Source organism: Erinaceus europaeus, chromosome 2 (genome assembly GCF_950295315.1).
Source record: "Erinaceus europaeus chromosome 2, mEriEur2.1, whole genome shotgun sequence".
Classification (NCBI taxonomy): Eukaryota; Metazoa; Chordata; class Mammalia; order Eulipotyphla; family Erinaceidae; genus Erinaceus; species Erinaceus europaeus.
In genome coordinates, this window is record NC_080163.1 from 163,022,708 (window position 1) to 163,048,391 (window position 25,684).

Consider the following 25,684-nt stretch of genomic DNA (forward strand, 5'->3'; position numbering starts at 1 on the left):
TGAACTGCTCTCATGTTTTAAAGGTGCTGTCTTTTAGTTATCCAATGGTGGTCTAACTTTTTAGAATGTTGCTAACTTCTTGGTTTTGCCAGTTCTGTGTGGAGTAAGTATACTCTGAAACCTGGTGGAGTCAGCCCTGGCAATATGTGAGCTATGTAATCCTGAGAACATTGACTGACCTCCAGAAGACTCTGTTTCTTCACCTGCCCTACAGACATTTTAGTAATAGCACCTTCTTCAGGCAGGAGGGGCATGAGAACAGAGAGGAGATACTGCACACAACTGTTAGACTCATAGTACGTCTCCATGTATATTAATTAGTTATGACTGTCTTTTCCCTCAATAGTCGTGTTCAACTTAAATGCTGCTTTGATATACCCTAAATTCAAGACATTCATATTGGTCCAAATTTAGCTCTGTGATTCCATTTAGCCTGTGGTCTCTTTAGAGGACAGGACAAGTGTTTACTTTAGTGATGGTTTATAGCCTTATTCCTAACCTTGCACAGAGTAGGTTCCCAATAATATTTTATGGACAAATACATGAATAATCAGAAAACCTGGGTGGGGGCTAGGGATTTTATGGGTTTCTTGGGGGGGAATCTAGAAAACTAGATTATTTTTCTTTTTTTAAGGTTTATTTTGATAGGATAGGAAGTAATTGAGATGGGGAGGGGAGACAGAGAAGAAAGAGAAAAATAAACATCTACAGTCTTGCTTCACCACTTGTGAAGCTTCCCTGTCCCAGTAGGTGAGGACTGGAGGCTTGAACCCAGATCTTTGTGCATGATGATGTGTGCATTCAACTGGGTACTCCACCACCTAGACCCTAGAAGGCTCAATTCCAACCCCTAGTAGTGAACAGGATTCAGAGGAGCATCAAAAGACTAAGAAGTTTGGATCCAAACTTACAGTCTCTTTACCCTGAAGTCTCCATAGTGTCCTAATTCCTCGAAATCCCATTAGTGGAATTAAAATGGGCCAGCTTCACTAACCAGTGGCTTCAGTTGACAATGTGGGCTCTATAAGAGAGGGACCATAGTGGTTTTAATAACTGTTTTGTTCCTGGAGTCTTGCCAGGACCCAAGTCTTGGGCAGACTAAAGCTTTTGTCTGTCAAGTTCATTGCTGTCTTGTGCAATTTCTTGTGCCTGAACAGCCCTTGCAAGATATGTATTGTTCAGGAAAGTTTTGTAAAGGGTTTACGTGTGACAGACAGCAACTCTTTTGTGCTGGGGGTAGCAGGTAAGCGACAGGTTCTTCTAGTCTAGCTCCAGTGGGGAAGGACCCTTATTTGATCTAATTCTTCATCTTTACTCTGAAGGATCATGGGGATCAGGTCTTAGTGAGAATGTTCCTCAGTGTTCCAACCATACCACTTCACTATCTGGTTGGGCAAAGTGGGTGTTCTTCTCTCCTCAGAGTTTCCACATGCTTACAGTGGTTCCTTTTAGACAGATATATGGTTCATACTATCACTTCCCTTGGATATTAGCCCCAAGGTTACCCCTGGAAGTTACTATCAGTGACCAAGCTATGTACCTTGACTGTCTTTCTTTCTTTTCTAATTTTTATTTATAAAATGGAAACACTGACAAGAACACAGAGTAAGAGGGGTACAATTCCACACAATTCCCACTGCCAGAACTCCATATCCCATCACTTCCCTTGATAGCTTCCCTGTTTTTTATCCCCCTGGGAGTATGGACCCAGGATCATTATGGGGTGCAGAAGGTGGAAGGTCTGGCTTCTGTAATTGCTTCCCCACTGAACATGAGCTTTGGCAGGTCGATCCATACTCCCAACCTGTCTCTCTCTTTTCCTAGTGGGGCAGAGCTCTGGGGAAGCATAGCTCCAGGACACATTGCTGACTGACTATCTTTCAAAGGCTAGACCTGATTCTGTACTTGAAGACCTTTCTTACACCCACAGATGGCCAAGATATCAGAGGCTGAGAGGACAGCTTTTGGGCACTAACTGTTCATTTTATTCACTCACCTCCATTAGCCATTAGAAGGATAAAACACCCTCTACCACCCAGAGTTAGTACTTGAGCTGTTGTCAAGATTGAGCTCTACTTGCCTCCTATAGAATCTGGCAAAATGAAACTAACAAGTTGTTCACCTTCCTCTTTCTGGATTATTTTTTCCCTATCCTGGTATTTCGTATTTTAGAAAACATTTATTTATTTGTTTATTATTTCTTATTTATGAAAGAGAGAAAGTAACAGACAGTCAGACCCTAAGCATCACATGACAGAAGTGATACTGAGGTTTTATCTTAGGACTACATGCATACAAGTCCATTGATATCCATTGCACCACATCCTGGTCAGATCCTTGGTATTTCTTGTACCTCTTATACAAGTTACTCTTACTTGAATACTTGATTCAGGGCCTTATGAGAGAACTCCAGCTATGACATCGACCTTTCCAGGAAGGTTTTCCTCATTCCCCTCTTCTCCTTGTCCTCACTTTCTTTTGTTTCATAGCATGCAGCTTATAGATGCTACATATCACTCTCTTAACTTATGTACTGGCCAGCACTCCCCAACTACAACAAAAGCTTCATGAAGGCAAACCCAGGCTGTCTGTCACAGTCTTTGTCATATTGTACTATTGCTAAGTAGTACCTGGCATATGGCAGACTCTACCAGTGATTTACTGGTTGAATTAATAAATCTGCAGTGGTCAAGTCATCCATGAACCAACAACAAAGAATAGCATAACCATTTGTTAATTTCAGATTGCTATGGTGGAGAGATGCTTTCAAAAAGATGTTTAAAAAACAGCTTTCCATACTTCAAAGGCTACCCATGTCCTCCTGGGCTATGTGACTTTTAACTTCTATTAGATTTGCTCTCCTGGAGTCAGGACACACAACCCTCATGCCCAGTGACTGTGTGTCTCAGACCAGCACAGGGCTGTTTCACATCAGTGCTTGTACATGATTTCTAAAAGTCCTCCAGGCACTCTGCTGTGCTGTGCAAGGGAAAGTGCTTAATTAAGACTAAGGTTCCTGTACCTCCCAGGCTGTGCCAGGGTGGGCTGTGAGATTGCAGCTGTCACTGCATAGAGCCAACAGTGACCCTTTGGTCCCTTGCCTAGTCTGGCATGCACAGTTTTGGATAGACCTTTGATTCAAGCTGTTACCAGTAGCTCAGTGTGGTCTGTGAGGCGATAAATAAACACACAAAAGAAAATAATTGAGAACAAAAGATTCCTTGGCCAAAGAAAGAAAAGGGGGAACTTGTGCTGGGAAATAAATCCTGCTCATCATAGTAACAGAAGAACAAAGGGCTTATAATAATCCAATAGCAGCAGGCCAGGATGTCTATCATTTCTTTGGGGAAAGGGTGAGTACTTTCTGGGAACTCAGGTACCACTGTCTTTATGTCCCCAAATAGTTAGACTTGAAAATGTCATGGTATTATTGTTTTTTTTTTCTACATATATGAGGTTTGGCTCAGTCACTCCTTATACTCAATTTCTGGTTATTTCTCTAGGGGTCCAATTCAGTAATTTCTCTGCTATACGTCAACATTTTTATTTATTCATGTACTTACTTATTATTTATTGACTAGAAGGAGGAGGGTGGGGGAGAGAGTGCCAAAACACCACCTTTGCATATGCTACACACTTCACTAATTTTAAACAACAAGGAAAGGGACTAGGAGCTGTGTGCCTACATGTGTGGTGTGCACTTGTGTACCTTACTTGAGGGCATTTCAAATGTTTCAGAAAGACTCAGACATTTGGGTATTAGGATTCTGTCTGACCAGACTCACTAAGAAGTAGAAGAATGACTATGTCATTTTCTCTGTTTCTCTGGTAGGGAAAAGTCTTGGGCATCTGTGGGAATGTTGGAAGTGGAAAGAGCTCCCTCATTGCAGCTCTTCTAGGACAGGTAAGGTGTGTGTTGAGCGCTAACATGACTATGAAACAGCTTCCTGTCTGCTGTGCTTGGGGCTCTGTGGGAACAGTAGACTCAGCACAGCTGCACTGGGTGTTGTACACACAGTTAGTGATGATTTCCAGAGGTTGATGTGTTTGGCAGCTCCTTACCTCTTATCCCCCATGGGTTAAAGTGTGACTACTTCTTTGCGTAGAGCTCCATCCAGATCAAAGAAGGAAATGTGTTGCTAAGCCTATGCTTCCCCCAGGCTCTGGCTGTTGTGATTAGAAAGGCCAGCAGAGCTGCTCGCCAGGGAAGCACCTGGGAACCTGTGACTCCCAGTAGATTTAGATGTGCTTTCTTTTTGCTCATTTCCCATTGCCAGTGTCTGCTGCTCAGGGTGTTCCTGCTTTCCAATGATGACTGAATGCAGAGATTACAGTGGCAATAATATGCTCTCACCTTCTCAGTACATTCTGTGTGTGTGTGTGTGGGGGGCAATAGTGGCTTGGGAGTTTTTGTCTCTTGCTTGCTAATTCTAGCCATGTAGCCCCAGGGAAATGGCAAAGGCATTTGCTGCCTTTACAAATCTCTAAATCACCATGGTTTCTCATACCAAATGATAAAAAAAACAATCTTTCTGGGAAAAAAAGTTTAAGTTCTTTGTCTCCTCATTCTATTGTTCTAAAGTGAAGTTCAGGTAGCTGGAACTGTTTTTGCCTAGATTAAGGAGAGATAGGGTACTTTAGAAGAGCCTCTAGATCAGGACTGGGTAGTAGCACAACTGGTAGAGAACATAAGTTACCATGCATGAGTACCCAAGATCAAGTCCCTGGTTCACATGTGCAGGGTGGGAAGCTTCATGAGCTGTGAAGCAGTCCTCTCTCTCTCTCTCTCTCTCAATGTCTCTCTTTCTTACCATTACCCCTCCCCTCCCTTCTTACCATCTGCTCCTCCCTTCTCAATCTCTTTCTGACCTATCAAATAAAAAGAAAGAAAATAAAAGAAGAAAATGGCTGCCAGAATTGGTGGAATTGTCATGTAGGCTTCAAGCCCCAGAAATAAATCTGAGGGCAAAGAAAAAAATAATAATAATAACAAGAGCCTTCATACCAGTAGGAGGATATATTATATAAGCATAAGTGACCCTTTTTTGCCATGAAGGTTATCACTAGGGCCTGGTGCCTGCATGACTCCACCACCCCTGGTGCCCATTCTTTTCTTCTCTAGACAGAGAGTAGGAGACAGAAAAGGAAGGAGAAGGAGAGATACTACCTCACTGTTCATGGAGCTTAGGCCCTGCAGGTGCTCCCATGTGTTAGCTAGGCCCTCGAACGCCTGTCCTGGTGCATGGTAACATGCGTGCTCTACTTGGTAAGCAATCTCCCAGCCACTGGGTGAGTTCTTCTGGCCTTGTTTGACTCATTTTCAGAAGGAAAGAGAAACTCTTTCCCTGCTTAAAAGCAGAGGTGGGGGCTGAGTCACATGAGATCTGAGGTACCCAACCTCTTTGATTTTCTGTGTGTGACAACTCAAGAGAGTTGGTAGGTGTGTTGCAAGTGACCCAATTCTGCACCTAATGATGGGATTCCTCTCCACTGCCTCCTACAGGAGATTGAGCCAATCTATGAGAGCTGTCTCACTAATTGGGAACTCATTATTTCACAACCAGTTTCCTCTTTGGGGAGGCCTAATCTATATTTCAGTGAAATCTGCCTCCTTTTAACTTTGACCCTTTGGTCTACATCCATAGGAAATATAAAAAATGATAGACTCTATTTCTCAAGAGACAGTAAGTGGTGCCAAACTCAATAGTCACTGAGTCAGTGAGTGGGTCCACTAGGTTTCCTGGGTTCACCAACTATCTCAGCCTTATGTTTGCTGTTTAACCCCGGACAAGACACCTTCCTGGGTCTCAGCTTCTTCACCAATAAAATGGGGCTGGGGGCATTATAGTGAGCACTGGACAGGGTAACATGAACAATAATTAGTTATAGGATAGTTCTCTGTGGAAACATTTAGTATGTCCTCAACATGATGCCTAATATTACCATACCTATTTTAGATGACATGATTGTTGTGATTACTGCTTCTTAAAATCTATAAGGTTCTCTGTCCCTCGTACCATTACTAGAGTGAAATGGTGTCACATGTTAACTTGGCCACCCTTTTTCTCTATCACTTCTCTGTCAGCCTCACTCATCCCTTCCCTTGGTAGCTTTGAATAAGACATCTGCCTTTGTCTGTCAGACACTGTCATGTAGGGTCATTATAGATGAACATTGATTTTTTTAGGAACACACAGAAACATGCCTTGAGCTCAGGCATATTTTGTTTTTTATTTAGATTGCTCAGTGTTTTAAAAATATGTAAATACCACATGGAAATGGGATCTCTATTGCTCTTGAAAAACTGGAATCTCTGCACATGGCGCAAAGTGCAAGGGCCAGCTTAAGGATCCCAGTTCAAGCCCCCGGATCCCCACCTGCAGGGGAGTCGCTTCACAGGCAGTGAAGCAGGTCTGCAGGTGTCTATCTTTCTCTTTCCCTCTCTGTCTTCCCCTCCTTTCCCCATTTCTCTCTGTACTACCTAACAAGGACAACATCTATAACAACAACAATAATAATTACAACAACAATAAAAGGGCAACAAAAGGGAAAATAAATAGATAAATATAAAAAATTAAAAAAAGATTAAAAAAATTAGAATCTCTGATTTCACCAGGTCTGAAGCTTTTCATGGCATCAACTGGGCAAGTGAGCTAAAGCTGGTTTCTTAAAACAGGTATGCCACGGCATCATCCCTAACACTGTAGGTTCTGCCCTGCTACAGGTGACCTGGCTAAAGAGCATGGACTTCAGTCAATCTGATTGAAGGGAATGAGATTTTGTGGAAGGGGCACACTAGGGGATGTCTTTGGTTTCATAAAGGGATTCACATGTACTCACTGATTCCCTGCTGGTTGGGATCACCAGTGAACAACAGCCGGACTAGTGTTCACATCTTCACCTTGCAGATGTGGGTCTCTGAGATACTTGAGCTGTACATTGGGCTTTGTAGTGTGAGTCTAAGTCATTGGTTCTCTTTCCCCTTGATAAAGAATTTTCATAGCCACTAGGGAAAGACAAAAACTGGCTGGGGGTATGGATCAACCTGCCAATGCCCATGTCCTGCAGAGAAGCAATTACAGAAGCCAGACCTCCTATCTTCTGCACCTCAAAAGAATTTTGGTCCATACTCCCAGAGGGGGAGAAATGTTAGAGGAAGATGACCAGAAGGTTCTGAAACCCAATTCCATCAGGACTCAGAGAGAGAAGAGGAAAAAAGGGAGGATAGACAGAAGTATTAATAAGGATAGCTATGATGTAAAATGGATGAGAAGGCAGGATCATAGAGAAATATATATACACAGTTAGATAGTTGTAGAAATAGTAATTAACCTCTATCTGTGACCTTGGGATAACCGTTGCAGTTTCCAGTTGAGGTAGCGGGAACACAGAACTCTGGTGGAGGAATGGTATGGAATTGTGCCCCTGCTATTTTGTGATTTTGTAAATCACTGATAGTAACAATAAAAGAATGCTCAGGATGGGTGGTGAGGGCCCCTGAGGAGATATTCTCAAGGTCTAGCTTCTAAAGTTGCTCTGATATTATCACTCCAGATGCAGTTACAGCAAGGGATCGTGGCAGTTAGTGGCACTCTTGCCTATGTTTCCCAGCAAGCGTGGATCTTTCATGGAAGTGTGAGAGAGAACATATTATTTGGAGAAAAGTATGATCACCACAGGTAATATGAGCCTTGAAAGCAGGAAACATTTTGGTACTTGGTACCTTCTATTGCAGATGTTGATGCACTGCCTGCTAAGTGGGGTTATGTAATGAGCTCTGATGAAACATTCATCAGATCCAAATGGGTACTTGTTTCTCTCTTCCTGACCTAAGAGTTCTGGAGAGCTATCTTCACAACACTGTAGAAAATTGATGGAATTAGTTTTTCAGTCCTGAGATAGAGTGCCATGTGATTTGGCGGTCTTTGTGATAGTGCGTATAATGCCTCACTGGAGAAAGATGAATCAGGTGATTTTTGCCTTAGGTTAAATAACCAAAACTTTGCTTGAACTTGTGAGCAGGAGGTATGTAATTATTAATAATGACATCTGAGTTATCAGGATCTTTTACTATTATTGCTTTCACAAAGACCCAATGAGTAAAAAAATGTACAAATCATACTTTTTAGATGCTCTTTGAATATCATCGTTAAATCCTGGGAAGTGCGACTCTTTGCTGAATTTGATGTGTGTCTTGTCTCTTCTTTCACTGAAGTCTCACAGTCACCATCCCGGAGGACCCTGACTTCATAACCCTGTTCTGTAGAGGAAGAGACTGAAGCCCAAAGAATAGAGTTGATTCACTTATGACAAAGCTATTAAATGGCAGAGTTGAGTCCTGGAATTCTGTCTTTAACTCCAGACCAACATTATTTGTTCTTACTGGAGCTGTATCACAGTTTGGGGTACCCTGAAGTCTCCCCAACTGCCAGGAAGCTGAAAGAACAACAAACGGTGTTAGCTTGAAAATTTTGGCTGTCAGCTCTCTGACGGTAGTTGGACTTCCTCTTCTTATTATCTGAGCTCACACATTCTGTCCTTGCTGGCTGACATCAGCCAGCATGTGGGCTCCCAGCAAGAGACCTATTTACTTTTCCTCTTCGCTGGCCATGAAGTCATGTCACCAGGAGGCTCTGGGGTGGCAGAAAGGTCTCACCAGTGTAGGAGTCCTTGGCAACCAGCTGAACTGTTCTGTTCAGCTTCTCTTGCCCTCCCTTTGCCTTTGTTTGCTCCCAGCCCTGCCTGAATTGCCTCTCTAGCCAAAATTTGCTAGGAGGGATTCTTGTCTTTACCAATTAAGATTTCAGAGAGCAGACATTCACCAGCCCCCAGTAGCATAGAGGGAGCCATGGGGACACAAAGATGGCAAAGATCTATCTTTGTCCTCAAGGTGCTGAAATCTGCATCGGGCTATAGGAGAGATACAGAGAAAATAGAGTGCCCTAAGGAGGAATGTGCCAAGTGAAAGGGACTGTGCCCAACTGTTCTGAGGCAGTAGAGTTCACAAGACAAATGAGAGAGTGAGGCTTGAATTGCTCTCAAAAGCTGGATCGGGAGTTAGGTGGTAGCGCAGTGGGTTAAGCGCATGCAAAGCGCAAGGACTGGCGTTAGAATCCTGGTTTGAGCCCCCGGCTCCCCACCTGCAGGGGAGTCACTTCACAGGTGCTGAAGCAGGTCTGCAGGTGTCTTTCTCTCCCCTCTCTGTCACCCCCTCCTCTCTCCATTCCTCTCTTAAAAAAAAAAATCTGGATCAAGTACTCTATCTGAGGCATCTTGGGTAGTAACTTTGCTCCCAGCTGATGGCTGTATCTCTTAGGGCCACAGGAATCAAGGAGGGGCTGGTTGGGGAGAAAGTTTAAAATAGGCAAGGGGTAACTTAATAATAAAGTTATCATGAGAACAATTTGCATCTCATAGCTGAGGATCAGCAAAGGCAATAATATCATAGTAACTACCACTGATAGAGACTTTGCAATTCACTAGACTTGGTGCTAATGTGTTTTACATATAGGTTCTATTTCATTCTCACAGACGAATGAGAGTTACTAAACCAATTTTATATAGAATGAAGAGTGATGGTCACTTGTCCAAGGTCAGCCAGCTGGATTCAAACCTAATTGCTGCGGTCTCAATCTCTGATTTCAACCACTGTGTACACTGGTCCTAATCTTGGTAGGGGCACTGAATCTTGAAAGGTCACCTGAAGGGCCAGTGATTGCCCTCTGGTTCCCATGCTGATGCCTTATGTTGGGCATGAGTGTCTTAAGAAAGTCTGAATTGTGAAGTCTGCCCATCATTGTACATTAGGAAGGATTTTGATGATGCAATTGATGTTGTAATTAATCAGTCAACCAATAGACCCATTCTAATGTGCAAACAGAAGTAGGACAGAAACCCAGTGTCCCATGGAAGGGCACACTTAGGTGGGACATAAGCTTTAACAGCCACCAAGTACAGCAGGGATTTCAGAGCAGGGGCTAGTTTCTGAGATAGCTGTGTGGCATACTGGCCTAGGAAGTTCCAGGATGCAGTAGGGGTCATCTGAGGGCATCTGAATGGAGTGAGATGCAGAGCAAGCCAAGAGAGGAGGTTATAAGATCTCTCACAGTGGAGCCAGGTAGTGGCACACCTAGTTAAGCATACACATTACAGTGTGCAAGGACCCAAGTTCAAACCCCTGGTCCCCACCTGCAGGGGGAAAACTTCATGAGTGGTGAAGTAGGGCTGCAGGTGTCTCTTTTTCCCTCTCTGTCTCCCCTTCTCTCAATTTCTCTCTGTCTCTATCTAATAAAAATAAATAAATTCAAATAAAGAAAAACATCTCTCACAGCTCGGGACCTGGATGTGACTTGCCCAGATCCCTTAGTGTCTTAAGTACTCAAGGAAAAGGATTCTTCCTGGGACTCACTGGTTTCTTTTCCAGTGGTTCATAAGTCCCCAACTTTGCCATCTTTTGCAGGACAAAACTGCTGGTTTCAGCACTGTGACTTGGCTAGTGCTTTGCCTATAAGACTCTTTAAGACCAGACAGTGGGTGATGCTAGAGGGCAAAATTCAGAGGCTGGGAGGTCCAAGGTACAGAGGTCTGGCTCCTGCTTGTACTCTCTGGATTTTTCTATGCCACAGAACCCTTGAGTGTCTCAAAAGGCAAATCAACCCACCACCACCCCCCCTTTTTAAAATCCCCAAACTGGTAGGGGTGAGTGGTGAAGAATGGTGGTGTACCCTGGATGAGATGGCATTGTCACCATTTGAAATCACTTCAACATATATTTCCCATTTGCGGCCTGCCATCTTCCAGGTTCCCCCAGTGGTCATAGGTCATGGTGGTAACTCCCTTCTCTGAATCCCAGATACAATGCTATCAGTCAGCACTCTCTTGTTTTGTTTTGTTTTTTAAACCTGAACACTGCTTAGCTCTGGCTTATGGTCGTGCTTGGGAGGGACATGAACCTGGGAACTCAGAACCTCAGGCATGAAAGCTATCTGCATAACTATTATGCTATTTCCCCAGCCCACTCTCTATTTTCTGTTTTGGGGTTATAACTTCCCTGTGTGGCATAAAAGAGCTATCCCCTTATAAACTCTGTGGTGTGTGTGTGTGTGTGTGTGTGTGTGTGTGTGTGTGTGTGTGTGTAGTGGGCAGGCTGAAGAGGAATTTCTCCTTGGGCACCAGAGGCAGAGTAACCAGCCACCTTGCAGTGTTGCCTCAGTGACACAAGCTCTGCTTTTGAGGACTACCCCAGGCACAGATGGCAGTGATAACTTCTCATCTTTTCCCCCACAGGTATCAGCATACAGTTCGAGTTTGTGCCCTCCAGGAGGACCTAAACAGCCTCCCTTATGGAGACCTGACTGAGGTGAGCAAAGTTGGGCTATTCAGGCTTAATGACAATTGCCTCAACCACATCCAGGCACCCTGGAGGAAAGAAAGGTCCAAGGACCTGCAGATGCCATCATCCAGAATATCCCATCTAGGTCTGTTCTTTGGGGATGTTATTTGGAACAAGATACCCAACCCACTGGTGTTGGGTTGAGTATGGTCACTTCCCTGGCTCCTTCTAACCTGCCTGTCATCATAGGGATGGCTTCTGAGAAAGTCATTGCTCACCTGGAGGGAGAAGGAGCCAGATATGGCCCAACTTCCCTAGAGGTGCTAAGTTGTATCTGCCTGCTTCCTAATTGCATCCCACCATGGTCATCCCAGGGGAGCTGAGTGTGGCAGTGATCATTCTGTGGATGAGACTTGAGACATAAGACATAAGAGCCTTAGGAAGCTCTTATTTCTCTGAGGACTGCAGACTGGCAGGCAGAGCCCAGTGATGGGCAGTGGTATTGCCCTTGTCTGCAGATCGGGGAGCGGGGCCTCAACCTCTCTGGGGGACAGAGGCAGCGGATCAGCCTGGCCCGTGCTGTCTACTCCAACAATGAGATCTACCTGCTGGATGACCCCCTGTCGGCTGTGGATGCTCAAGTGGGGAAGCATGTCTTTGAGGAGTGCATTAAGAAGACGCTCAGGGGGAAGACGGTGGTCCTTGTGACCCACCAGCTGCAGGTGACTGGAAATAACAGGGCTCATGAGGTCATGGGGTGGGTGTCCACCTGACACTCCCAGTCTCTTCTCCCATGCACACCTGCCTCTCCTGGTCAGGAATATCCTCACAGGACAGGCTGAGGAAAGAGCAGGCTGAACAAGAGAACATGCTCCCACTGTCTCTCTTGACCTACATGGTGCAGCCGCTCCTTCTGGACATGGATTCTATCATTCTAAACTCTAAAGTTTGGGGTGGGGTGGCAGTTTGGGTAGGGGGAAGACCTTTAGTCTATCAGAGAGTATATTTTCTAGGGGCAAAGGAAATCAAGATTTGGGACTGGTGAGGCAGCATGATTGTTCTATGAGACTTGTATGCTTGTGGCTCTGAGCTGGCAGGTTCAATCCTCAGCACCATTAGACCATTAGAAGCCAGAACTGAGCAATGTTCTGGTAAACACACACACACACACACACACACACACACACACACACACACACACACACACACACTTCAGACCCACCCTTCTTCAAGGATTGGGTGAATCTGAGGCAGGTTTATCTTAGTGGGGTGCAATAGCAAGGCACCATGGGCACTTGATGAAAGGTCCTGATCCCCTGGAATTACTGCCAATGGAGTTGCGGGGTAGAGGTAAGAATGTTGGGGCTAAGGTGAGAAGCTTCTCCTCATTCTGAGTCCCTTTCTCAGGCTTAGAACCATGCATTGCCAAGCTGGAGAATTTGGTATGAGAATGGGATGAGGATGGGGAGAGTCACTGTCAACACCATGTAAAGAATTTTGAATTTCTGTTGGGCGTGCAAGATCCACCCCTTTACCTTAAGACAAAAGACAGTTGCCTGTCTTAAATGGCTTTTCTTACCAACACTTGAGTTCTCAGAGGTGTGTGTGTGTGTGTGTGTGTGTGTGTGTGTGTGTGTGTGTGTGTGTGTGTGTGTTCGTGCATACATTGATGACCTGTATACTGAGATATCTGTTGGGACAGAGGGAGCAGAAGTTCTGTCTTTACTCTTCTGTCAGATATGGGAAAATGCTAAACAGAAGCTAGCCTTTTCTGGTGGTAAAAAAAGACTGCATGGTCTTACAAAATTTATAAAGGCATATCCAGTCAGAACTTTGGGGGTGGAAAGAAAGCAACAGCAAAGCCAGTTGAAAGAGTTATGAAATCCTCAAACCAGAATTTTTCTCTTTCTTTCTTCCTTCATTCCTTTATCTATTTTTTCTCTTTTTCATTTTTCTGGTGTAGAGCTAGAGCCTCATACATGTATACTTTCATTGCTCTTCATGAGGCAACATTTTATTCAGAAATAGAAATAGCAGGGCCAGGTGATGCATCTGGTTCAGTGAAATGTTATAATGTACAAAGACTTGAGTTTGAGTCCCTGGTTCCCATCTGCAGGGGGGATACTTCAGGAGTAGTGAAGCAGGTCTACAGGTATCTCTCTGTCTCTTTCCCTTGCAACCTCCCCCCTTAATTTCTTTCTGTCTCTATCTAATAAATAGGCAAGCAAATATATCTTTAAAAAATAGAGATAGAGACTACAGCACTAGAGCTTCCTTTAGTGCTATGGTACTCCCATGTAGTGCTAGGACCCAAACCTGGGCTGTGTGTGGCAAATCATGTGCCAAATCTTCTGAGATTTCTCTCTAGCCCATAAACATTAACATTTTTAGGGTTATCTGTCAATGTCAAAAAAGGCCAGCCCAAAGAGGGGGAACCTCCTTAAAAAGAAAATAAAGATCTTCTGATCACTATGGCTCTATCCCTGGTGTATGCCCATGTTTGCTGAAGGCTGGAGTTCCATGAATAAACACATATGAAATTTGCATGTGGTAACCTGGTTTACTCTGGGTTGTGCCACTGCCTCCAGAAGGCTAAACTAGTATGGACAAGAGCTCATTATTCCTCTGCTGATGGGATATATTTTTCCTGCTCTTCAGGAGGGGCCTGAGGACAGACTTGTACTCAGCCAGAGTCAGAACATAGTGGCCATAACTGTGTGTCCCGGAAGACCCAACTACAGCAGTGAGGATCCTTAGGAACCTTGGGGGTTTAGAAGGGACTCCTTTGAGTGTGGGTCTTTAGGGGAGAATTATTACTTCTAGTCTTTGAACCTCACTAGCCAGCAGTCTACCCTCAGGTAAGTACTATTTTTTTCCTCGTGACTATCTTCTCAAAGATTCTCCCTCTCATCACCACCATCATTTTGTCCCACTGATTGAGCACTGGACAATGTGGACAGCCACCAGATGGCACTAGACCCTTGGTCCAGTTGTGCTTGGAACCCTAGAACTGGAGTCCCTAGAATCTTTTCCAGAACATTTCTCCATTGCTTCTACTCTCAGGCCCACAGGCAATCCAGATACTTCTGAGCACTTGGGCTGTAGATGGCTCTTCTACTACTTGAGGAAACAAATGAAATGAGGCCAATGGTCATCCACTGAAATCCAACCCAGGGTCAAAATTTGAATTTGCAGAATGAAGCTGCTCAAATCATGCCAAGTTGCTTTGGAGTGAGCTTCAAACTTGCTGGCTACGGGAGCCTCCACAAGGAATTTATGATCTTGAAATATGTATCCCCCTCAACTGACTCAACGGCAGAAATATCTAGGGGACTATCTTATGACAGGCTGGTCTCAAGTTTCCCTAACTGAAAAATGGGCTGGTAATAAAGCTACCTCCCCCTTTCCTTTCCCTTTCTCCTTCCCCTTTTCCTCTCCATTCCTCTTCTCCTACTTCCCCTTCTTCTCTTCCTCCTCCTCCTTTTGCTGTGTTGTAGGACATTGAGACATAAGAGATAAGAGCAAACTTAGTTATTTTAATTTTGCTAATTAATTAATTTACTTATGTATTAGATGACACAGATTGAAATTGAGAGCAAAGGGGGAGATAGAAAAAGAGACATCTGTATCATTGCTTCACTACTCACAAAGCTTTCCTCTCATTGCAGGTGAGGACTGGAGCAGGAGCTTGGGTCCTTGCACACTGTAACATGTGTGAAGAGCAGACTTTAAATATTAGAAGATACTATACAGGGGCAAACAGGTGGCTCACCCAATAGAGCACATACATAATCAAATGCATGGACCCAGGTTAAAGCCCCAGGTCACCATATGTGAAAGCCTATAAAGAGGAAACTTCATGACCAGTGGAACTCTCTCTCTCTCTTTCTCTCTATGTCTCTCCTTTTACTCTCTTTTTCCTTCTATCTAGAGGAATGAGAAAATTGCCAAATAGCTCTGGTGGAAAAAAAGAAGATACTGTACAAAGTGAGAGTTCATTTTCAGGAAAAAGGCTCTGGTAGAAATTGTCTTAAATGAACACCAGCAATTGGACTGTTTCTAGTAGTGCTGCCCAGCAGTGTAAACGGGGAGCTGAGAAATTAGTCCAGGAGAAGTCCATGCTGCTAAAGCTTCAGGATGCATAGTTTAAAATCTCACAGCATCTTGTCCATATCTAGGAGTTGGTATCCTGACCATAGGTGGGATGATCCTGTGGGGAGAGCTCTGTCTTATTCCAAAATAAAAGGAAATATCCACTCCTCACAGAACTCTGATCCCAGGAGGGATTGCATGAAGCATCACTCAATTTAGAAAGTTAGAGAAGTGCTGAGTCCAGGCATTGACATACATAGTTGAATGTACATACTTGTATAGCTAGATTCAAGCTGCTGGTCCCCACCTGCAGAAGGGAAACTTCAAGAGCAGTGAAACAGTAGTGCAGGTCTCTCTCATTCTCTCTCTCTCCCCTCTCTATTTCTCTCTGTCTCTATCCAAAACAAATAAATAAAATATTTTTTAAAAAGAAAGAGAAGTACTTGGGAGAAAATGTGATATCTCATCATTAAGTATAATTACATCAATATTTTAATCACACAAGTGAAGCTGGTGTAAGCTCCTCAGGCCAGGGGCTGTGGCTAGTGGCAAGAATGCATCACCGGCTGCCTCTCCTGGGCTAGTTGAGGCTGATGAGTTGGTCCTATTTTGTTATTGTTATTGTGGGAGGATCCATGACCGAGATACTATGTCCTGTCTCTACCAAATCTCGGTTATAGCAACTTGGTAGTTTCATATACTAAGCCTCTATGACCAGCTTTCTTGGGAGGGTATCTCATTTGAGGGGAAAAAAAGGAAGCTTTTTTTTTTTTTTTGTATTTCTAAGACCTGTGTATCTTAAATCATTTCTTTTCAACTAGGGGACCATTTTGCTCCCAAGGGGATATTGGGCAATGTCAAGTGACATATTTTGTGCATGGTAACTCGGGGAGGAATGCTACTGACATCTATTAGGTAGAGTCTAGGGAGGCTGCTGGATGACCTATGGCATAGAAGAAAGCCCTCACAAGGAAAACACTTCCTGGGTCGCAATGTCAGTAACGACAAAACTGAGAGACCTGCACTAGCTGAGTCTGCAATGGCCTGGGAGGGGAGTTAGGGCATGGTTCTCTCTTTCTCTTTCTCTGTCTCTCTTTCTTTTGCTCTTTCTCAATCTCTCTTTCTCTTACAGAGTCAGGCATTCATTATAGATTATTTAATATCTCTGCAGTTCTTAGAGTCTTGTGATGAAGTTATCTTGCTAGAAGATGGAGAGATTTGTGAAAAAGGAACCCACAAAGTATTGATGAAAGAGAGGGGGCGCTACGCGAAACTGATTCACAACCTTCGCGGGTTACAATTCAAGGTAACATTTTCCTGCAGCTGGGTGGGTGCCAGAGACTGGAGACCAGCTCTCCTGACTGCCGGCCAGAGAGAAGGCCTGTTGGTTCACTTTCAGAAGGACTATCATTTTGTTTCCAGGATCCTGAGCACATTTACGATGCAGCAATGGAAGTCCTTAAGGAGAACCCTGTCGAGGAAGATGCTGGTACAATCAGAGTTCAAATCACACCCCTCCTAATGCCCATAGTTCATGAGTGGACACATATCTCTCTCTATTTCTCACCCTAGCTTTGGCGCCTGGTGATGGGAAAGCTGAAAGAAAAGAATCCGAATCAGACACAGAATTTGTAGATGTAAACGGTATTTGCTATTCATTTCTTCAGTTATAGACTCTAAATATTTGTTGAACACCTACTCCTATGACAGTGCCATACAGACCCAGTGCATGATGTTTAGGCAACTAGAACCATTTGGTTTAGTGCAAGCCAAAGGGTTTAAATACTTATTTATGACTCCACTACTTACTAGTCTGTGGTTTTGAGTAGGATACTTGGCCACTATAATTTTTTGTTTTTTTAACCAGAGCACTGCTCAGCTCTGGTTTATGTTGGTGCAGTAGACTAAACCTGGGACACTGGAGCCTCAGGCATGAAAATCTGTTCGCATAACCATTATGCTGTTTACCCTCATGTTCTTAATACATAAAATAGGAAGTTCATACATTCTTGTAAAGATTATATGAGATATTATACATAAACTATTATCACAGTGCCTTACATGTAGTGGGACTCACTAGTAAGTATTACTATCAGTTAGAAATATCCAAGCAATATAAAGAAATTAATTAAGGGTAAAAGCTCAAACAGGAGATATATCGCTGTCCTTATAGAGCATATAAAAAAGGATTGTGTGGCAGTGAATTGATAAAGCTATTTGTTCTTTCTACAAATATGGACTAAGAATTGTTCTATGTGCCAGATACTGAGACAGACTGGGGAGAAAAGGAAAATGTGGTCCTGTCCTCAGGTTCTTATAGTTTGGCAAGGACCCCTGGTAAAAGTATAATCATAAATAGCTGAGATAAGAGTAATGCGTAGTTGAGGTGAGGGTGAGAATAAAGGGCAGGCTTCACAGAGGAGGTGACTTGAGCTGAAATAGTTTGTTGGAGGCACTGTGTTGAGGAACTGGCAACACAGGAGAACTTGGGGGTGAGCACGAAGAATTCTAGGGATCCAGTGAGTGTCAGAGTGGTTAAGCTGCTGCTGATTTCCTCCTTACTATTACTATTCATTCATTAATTCATTCATTCAAATGCTGTTGAGTACCTACTTTGTGTCCTACCTTGTGCCAGTTCCTGAGAGGACAATGGTTTAGATTCACAACCTCTTTCCTCAGAGTGCCTTATTGAGGTGGCTTTCCAAAGTAGACTTCTGTTCCTCAATCACATATAGCTGAAAAAAGATATTATATTCCATCAAATTAAACTGCCATTCTTTGATCACCATCATTTCATATACCACTTAGAAAGAAAAATCTCTGCCAACTAGACAATATAGCATACTTCAGAAAGGAAGGCACATCCTGATTCAGAGATGTTAAAATGTGAAAAAAAGGATGAGTCTTTGAAGTGATGAAATTTGGCACCATTAATAGTGCTTGTGACAAATGCATACATATTTGGAAAGAGAATTTTTTATTGCTCTGGAGGCTGCCAAGGCTGAAATGAAATAGCCAGCCATACTTTCTCAGAAAAGTTTTATAACGCCCAGGCTTAGGGGCCCTGTGGGGAGAGAAGATCCCACTTCTCTTTTCCTCATCACTCTTCTCTCTGGAAGAGAAAGTAATATTAAGTTCTTTGAAAGCTCTAGAATAAGAATCAATTAAAGCCCTCTCTACTATGCCAGATACCCGAATATAGTCTTTCCTCCATTTTGTTGTGATTTTTAAAGATTTATTTATTGATGATATATAGATAGATGCTAGGAATAGAGCATTACCATGACATATGTGATGCCATAGGTCAAACATGGGCCTCAACTATGTAAGTCCTGTATTCTACCATGAACCACATCCTTGGCAGTAAAAAGACAATTTCTAAAGTGAAGCAAAAGGACCAGCAAAATAGTTCACCTGGGCAGTTTACCTGCTTTGCTCTGTGTGTGACCAAGCTTTAAGCCTGGTTCCCACTGCATTGGAGGAAGGCTCATTGCTGTGAATCCTTTCCCTCTCCCTCTGCCTTTTTATCTGAAAAGGTCATCTCAGGGTGGTGAGGCCCTGCAATTTAAAAATAAAGTGCAACAAGGGTGAACAGGGCATCAGCAACACTCTTGGGTGAACTAGTTTCTATAAGGGGGTTTAACAAGCTCTCTAGTACTCCAGGATGCTGTTCATTAGGATCTGCCAACTGAGAGGCATCTCTCTCATCCTGCAGTCCCAGAAGGAGATACAATGAGTTCAAGTCAGGCCGAACATTTTCAAAGAATCACAAAGTTTCCCAGAAAGAGAGGATAATGATGACTGTATTGATGGAGGTGCCTTTGAGGTGCAGAGCTCTTGTGCTGGGCTGCCTCCTCATATCATTCTATCTCTTGTTTACAAAGGCCAAACATGGTTTAAGATTCTGCTTTGGAGCTGACATTTTCATGTGTCTATATGGAGGAGAGAAAAAAAAATGCATTCAATGCTGGCTACTGGGAGCTAGCTAGTGTCCCTATACCTTTGAATTCTAAAGCATGAGAGCTTGAGAATCAGTTTTCTTTTCTTCTGGAAAATGGAGAGGACTTGGGACAACTAGTGGGAACCAGGAGTCCATGTAGCACAAACCTACAAAGATGTCCTGGGTTTCTTCTGCACGATGAAAACTTTGTTCCAGATGTCAGGAGCTTCCTCTTTCTGGTTCTCCTTGGAGTGAAAACTATAGTGTGTGTGACTCCCAATTTCTGCCTCTGCATTTTTTCACCTGGGAGTTTTCTCTGGTGTCTTCTTGTTGGAGGAATTAATTCACATAGGGAGGCTCCTTCAACCAATGAGATTTGTGTAGAATATGGTACTCCTGATGGTATGAGCAATAGGTGTGGATATATTCTATACTGCCTGTGATTTCTTTCCATGAACTTAAGCAGCAGTCACCTTCAGTGGGATGCAGAAGACTGACACCATTTACTGTTTTCTCATCCCTCACCTACTCTTTTCAGCTGTGAAACTATATGAATTGATATTCTTGTCTTAAGATCTGCTTCAGTTATCTATAATACCAAGGCAAACCCCTGCATCCTTAGAGCTTAGTGCAGTATAGGTGCTTAAGAAAAAATTTTTATGGACTAATAAGATAGGTCACCTGGGAGGGCTCTTGCTTCACCATACATACAAGCCTTATCATATAGGTGCACTGGGGAGAGATATGATGCTGTGACATCTCTTTCTCCCTCTTGCTCTTTCTGTCTGAAAAAGCTGGCCCTAAGAGGTGAATCCCCCATGAGAAAAAAGAAATATTTCTTGAAAGACTGGCTGTTACATACTTCATAGGTCTATAGTAAGGACCATTTAAAACAAGCAAAGGGATTTTAGGAATTTATTTATTTATTTATCAGAACACTGCTCATCTTCAGGTTTTTTTTTTTTTTTTTTTACCAGAGCACTGGTTAGCTCTGGCTTATAGAGGTGTAGGGGATTGAACCTGGGACTTTGGAACCTCAGGCATGAGAGTCTCTTTGCATAACCATTATACTATCTACCCCTTCCCCTCATCTTGGATTTAAAATGGTTCTGGGGTTTGGACTTAGGACTTTGGAGACATGAAAGTTTTTTGTATGGCCATTATGCAACTTCCTTGGCCATCTTGGGATTTTAAAGCTCAGAGCAAATAGAGGGCTGATCTCTCCTTTTAGTGGTTCTTAGTGGTTGGGGTACAGAGTGGGGGATGGTTCTGTCCTTCAGATGCTGTAGCATCCTGTCTGTTTCCATAGTTCCTCTGCAGCAGCTCACCCAGACTGAATCCCCCCAGGAAGGAACTGTGACCTGGAGAACATACCACACGTACATTAAAGCTTCTGGAGGTTGAGTATAAACCGACGGGTCTATCAATTTGATTGGCATTAAAAGAAATGTGTTCTTAAACTGTTGGGCTCATGTTTTATGATTTCTTTAACAATGATTTTATATTTTCCTCCTAAAACTCTGAAGTCTCATAATGCAGCCTTTTAAATGAAATAATCCTTTATCTCCATTAAACCTGACAGACTCTGTTTATTGGAATTGAATGAACAGCAGCATGAACTACCTCTGGTTCTTCTGCAACCTCACTTTCTAATCACTGAGTCCAATAGCACTCATCTCATGTGTGTCTCCAATCCAAAGTTCTTATCTTACTGTGTAAACCTACCTTGTAGCTTCATTTTCTAGGTTTCCCTAGCAAGATGAGGTTTTTGTTTGTTTTAATTTAATTTTTTAAAATTTTATTTATAAAATGGAAACAGTGACAAAACCATAGGATAAGAGAGGTACAACTCCACACAATTCCCACCACTAGAACTCTGTATCCCATCATCTCCCTTGATTGCTTTCCTATTCTTTAACTAACCCTCTGGGAGTAAGGAGTCATTATTGGGTGCAGAAGGTAGAAGGTCTGGCTTCCGTAATCGCTTCCTGCTGAACATGGGTATTGGCATGTCGATCCATACTCCAGCCTGTTTTTCTCTTTCCTTAGTGGGGTAGAGCTCTGGGGAAGTGGGGCTTCAGGACACATTGGTGGAGTCGTCTGCCCAGTGAAGTCCGTTTGGCATCATGGTAGCATCTGAAACCTGGTGACTGAAAAAAGAGTTATTATAGCTGAACAAACTGTTGACTAATCATGAATCTAAAGGCTGGAATATTGCAGATGAAAATTTTAGATCTCTGTTTTAGTGATAGCTAGTAGGCCTATTTTATTTATATTCCAAAGGGCCCATGACAATACTAGTTTTTTCCTGAGCCTGACATCTGATATGCAGGTGGACACAAGTTGTTGTCTGGGGAGATTATGTGATGGCTAGAAAAAGGGCTAGAAAGCCACATCAGGGAAAAGAGTAGCTCCCAAATATGGGAAAAGTGTGTAAATATTGTTGACTATAAACCCCATAAATTTGATCTGGGGCCTACATTCAGTGTAGGAGCCTGTGTAACCTCTGCATCCCTGTAATTCTGAGCTCACATTCTGTGGTCATGAGTAGGAACGTTCCAAGCTGCCCCAATTTCGGGACCCATCTTCCTCAGGTGGTAGATAGAGTGTTATCCAGCCTCCTTTCAGAGGATGGAACATTCTCTACCTTGTTGATTCACCTTGAGGTCAAGGTCCTATGTGAGCCTCCAAAGGGGTCCATTATGTTGTGACTGATGGAGGTGACCAGTGACAATGTTTTTAAATACCCATCTGCTTCTATTGCCGTGCACATTGGTGGGTTTTCTAATATATTAACAGTTTGGAACCATTTTCCAGACAGATGAAATAGATGTCCCTGGTTGGAATTAAGGGGTCCAACACCCATATTTGTGGAGTTAGCCTACAAGGTGCCTCCCACAGGGAGGGAGGGGCTCTTCCCTTGCAGTTTTAGAATTCCCTCTCAGGTTTGGTCCCTAAGGAAAGTGAATCCATTGCAACTCCTCATCTTTGTAACCCTTTCAAACCTCTCTTTCCTCTTGCAGGCTATCTCCTTTCTCTTGTTACAGTCTTCTTTTTCCTCCTGATGATTGGCAGCTCTGCCTTCAGCAACTGGTGGATGGGTCTCTGGTTAGACAAAGGTTCAAAGGTGAGTGTTCCTTCAGTAGTGGAACATGCTGCCTGAGATAGCTCACTGGCTTCCCACAGCTCCCTTTCCCATAAGTTGAAGTCATTGCTCACTCTGTAAGATTCAGCTCCTGGAATCTTTGATTTTGCAAGACAGAAAAGATGCCTGGATTTTTGTGTGCCACCTTCAGATTTTAAAAGACTGGTTAAAAAGTTTGTGCCTGGGACTAGCAGCATTTTTGTGGAGTTGTGCCTGTACAGGGTAAGGGTCAGCTTTGCAGCTTCTGTTGTAAGCCTCCTTTGATGAGGGGACTGGAAGCACCAAGACAAATGTGTATCTTCCTGCCTCTGAAGAGAAATTGACATCTTGTCAATAAAGTTTGCTATCAGAAGGTGTCTGTAGAGCTCCTAAATGTTCTTCAAAGTTCCTCCATAGAATCAGAACCTAGAAGAGTCAGACTTAGTTCTTGGATATGCTACAAGGTTCAGGGTGTCTCTTCTACCTCTTAAAAATCTCATTTTCATTGGGAAAGAAATCACAGAAACCAGACCTTCCACCTTCTGCACCCATAATGATCCTGGGTCCCTACTCCCAGAGGGCTAAGTAGGAAAGCTATCAAAGGAGGAGATGGGATATGGAGTTCTGGTGGTGGAAATTGTGTGGAATTTTACCTCTCTTAGCCTATGGTATTGTCAGTGTTTCCATTTTATAAATAAAAATTATAATAAATAAATAGATAAATAAGAAAGCAAAAAAAAAATCTCACTAGGTAAGAGCCCTTCCTGGGAAGACTGGTAAGTCTACTATTGCTCAAGCTTTTTGGAAGATCTCCTTGCTGTGGCCAATTGTTCCAATGGTTGAAAGCCTTTCAAGTATCCTAGGGAATGTTGGGGGCAATGGGCAGAGGGGAAGGTTGCATCCTGTTCATGCTTCAAGATTTTGGTTTAATTCTGATGCTATTACAATTAAAGTGAGAAGGGATTGGGGATACAGAACAAGGGGGCACAACAGACTTCCTGGGGTTTGGTGTGAAAACATGGGTTGGTCCAACCAGTGCAGCAAGAAAGCTATCTCTGGAATGGATGAGTTCCTGTTCCCCAGATTCTTATGGGCTTAGACAGAGTCTTTTCCTTAAGGAGGCCAAGGTTGTGGGTCATGGTGGAGCCACTTCTGAGGAGTGGTGCCTCCCCAGTCAGCCCATTGCTACTGGTTACTTGTGCTGTGCCTGCATAAATGATGGCAGCCCACACCTGTACCCCACTGCAGGCACTCAGCACAACCTAAGACATCTCTGCAGGTTTAGCCTTTCATCAATGAGTTCCCCAAGGATGCTTTCACTTTTTATAGATGGATATATATGGATATATATATAGAGAGATAGATATAGATATATGTATATCTATATCTATCTATCTATATCTATCTATCTATCTATCTATCTATCTATCTATCTATCTATCTATATATCTTATCAGCTGCCACCTCTGGTTTATATTTCCATTCTTGCTATAATCAGCAAAAGGTCATTTAGAAGAAGGATGCTTGTTTGTTTCCCCAAGACAGTTTTGACTTTTAGCTTATGGCTTAGAGGAAAATAAAACTGCCAGTTCCTCAGGAGGAGGAGATGGCTGTTCCCCAGAAATGCCAGCAAAAGTGTGTGTTCTCCTCACACAAGTCTCTTTGGATCCTCCTAGTGTGTGCTGGTTCCCCAGCCTTCTTTTCCCATCAGGGGCTCCCACTCCCTAACCTTCTGGTGTTCCTGAGAACAGGACAGAGAGGGAGCCATCAGGTTGGTCTGTTGTAGAAGAAATTCCTCTTTCCCCTCAAGTATCCCCACAGACCTGGTGGCTTCTGTCAATCTGACTCTTATTTCTTGTCCTCTCTGGGTTGCTTGAAGGTTATTCAGGTGGTCCCTTGCGCTTCAGGCAGGGTACCTGTGTTTCTGCAACATATTTTGTCCTGTTTTGTTTGCCTCCCTTTTGCCTGGTTTGTCGATATTCCTTTCCCCTATGATTGGCCAAAGCCCTGTAAGCCACACACTTCTGGGGGTCATCAAGGCCTGAAAAAAAGAACTGACTTGATTTTGCCACTTCTTCATAGTGATTATGCACTTCTTTTTGTAGCCTTATCTTTAGAAAATGTCCATGGTCCTGACAGTTTACTAATTCTTGTTGCTCTGTCTTATTTCTCCCCAAAGATGACCTGTGGACCCCAGAATAATAACACATGTGAAGTGGGTGCAGTGCTGGCAGACACTGGGGACCATGTGTACCAGTGGGTGTATGGGGGCACCATGCTGTCTGTGACAGCATTTGGCATCATCAAAGGCATCACTTTCACCAAGACCACACTAATGGCATCATCCTCAATGCATGACCGAGTGTTTGACAAGGTACACCCCTGGGGGCTGCATGCCATCAACTGGCTGATAGATCACATCTCCCCTACATTCACACATTCATGGAGACCTCAAGGATCGTGAGCAACCTCACTTTCCCAAGCATCACTTGGCACATTGCCTGGGGTCCCAGAGGGAGAGAAGCTCAGGTGCTGACTCATAGTCCCTGTGCCAGCAGAGTGCCTTGGGTTTACTAAGTCTGTACACCTCTGCTACCTCTGTTGTTACCCACAGATCTTAAAGAGCCCGATGAGCTTCTTTGACACGACTCCCACTGGCAGGTTAATGAACCGTTTTTCCAAGGATATGGATGAGCTGGATGTGAGGCTGCCATTTCATGCAGAAAACTTTCTGCAGCAGGTTTTTATGGTGATATTTATCCTCGTGATCCTGGCAGCTGTATTCCCTGCTGTCCTTTTGGTCCTGTCCGGCCTCATCTTGGTCTTTGTCATTCTTTTACGGTAGGTGGATGCACTGCTGGAGAAGTTAGCAAACAAAACCCACTTGTGTCTGATAAACTCTGAACAGTCACCGGTGTAGTGACAGGTGCTGGTGAGTCCTTGCTATCTTCTCTGAATAGTGGTGCACCTGGACTTCTGGTTCTGATGAAATGCCAGATGCCTTGCTAAGGGTATCCCATACGTCTGGCATTTTAGATTTAGAGCTACTCTGAGAGGTAGATATTATTGGGAAGTTAAGGTCTCAGGCTGGGAATCCAGTAACCATGGTTGTTGTCTGCCTGTGGGTGTGTTATTAAGTGTGGAGCTCTGTTACTTCTGCTGCTAGAAGAAGAAAGAGATGAGTCCCGGTCCCTCT

General features: G+C 43.5%; 1 protein-coding gene across 6 annotated transcripts in view; it reads left to right on the top strand.

Moving 5' to 3' along the window:
* ABCC12 (ATP binding cassette subfamily C member 12) overlaps positions 1-25,684 on the top strand; it is a 99,003-nt gene that overhangs the window by 48,633 nt on the left and 24,686 nt on the right. For 5 of the 6 annotated variants that reach the window (XR_009548300.1, XR_009548301.1, XM_060185608.1 and 2 more), the window contains exons 11-21: positions 3,833-3,904; positions 7,555-7,679; positions 11,287-11,359; positions 11,851-12,054; positions 16,596-16,730; positions 16,847-16,913; positions 16,997-17,068; positions 20,674-20,763; positions 22,388-22,491; positions 24,668-24,862; positions 25,103-25,329. Coding sequence is in view for 4 of the 6 variants with exons in the window: in XM_060185608.1 (XP_060041591.1) it covers positions 3,833-3,904; positions 7,555-7,679; positions 11,287-11,359; positions 11,851-12,054; positions 16,596-16,730; positions 16,847-16,913; positions 16,997-17,068; positions 20,674-20,763; positions 22,388-22,491; positions 24,668-24,862; positions 25,103-25,329 (1,364 nt within the window). In the remaining 2 variants the exon portion in view is untranslated. Of the gene's footprint in view, positions 1-3,832; positions 3,905-6,616; positions 6,677-7,554; positions 7,680-11,286; positions 11,360-11,850; positions 12,055-16,595; positions 16,731-16,846; positions 16,914-16,996; positions 17,069-20,673; positions 20,764-22,387; positions 22,492-24,667; positions 24,863-25,102; positions 25,330-25,684 lie in introns of those variants that run through there. The other variant, XM_060185612.1, reaches the window with a different exon arrangement.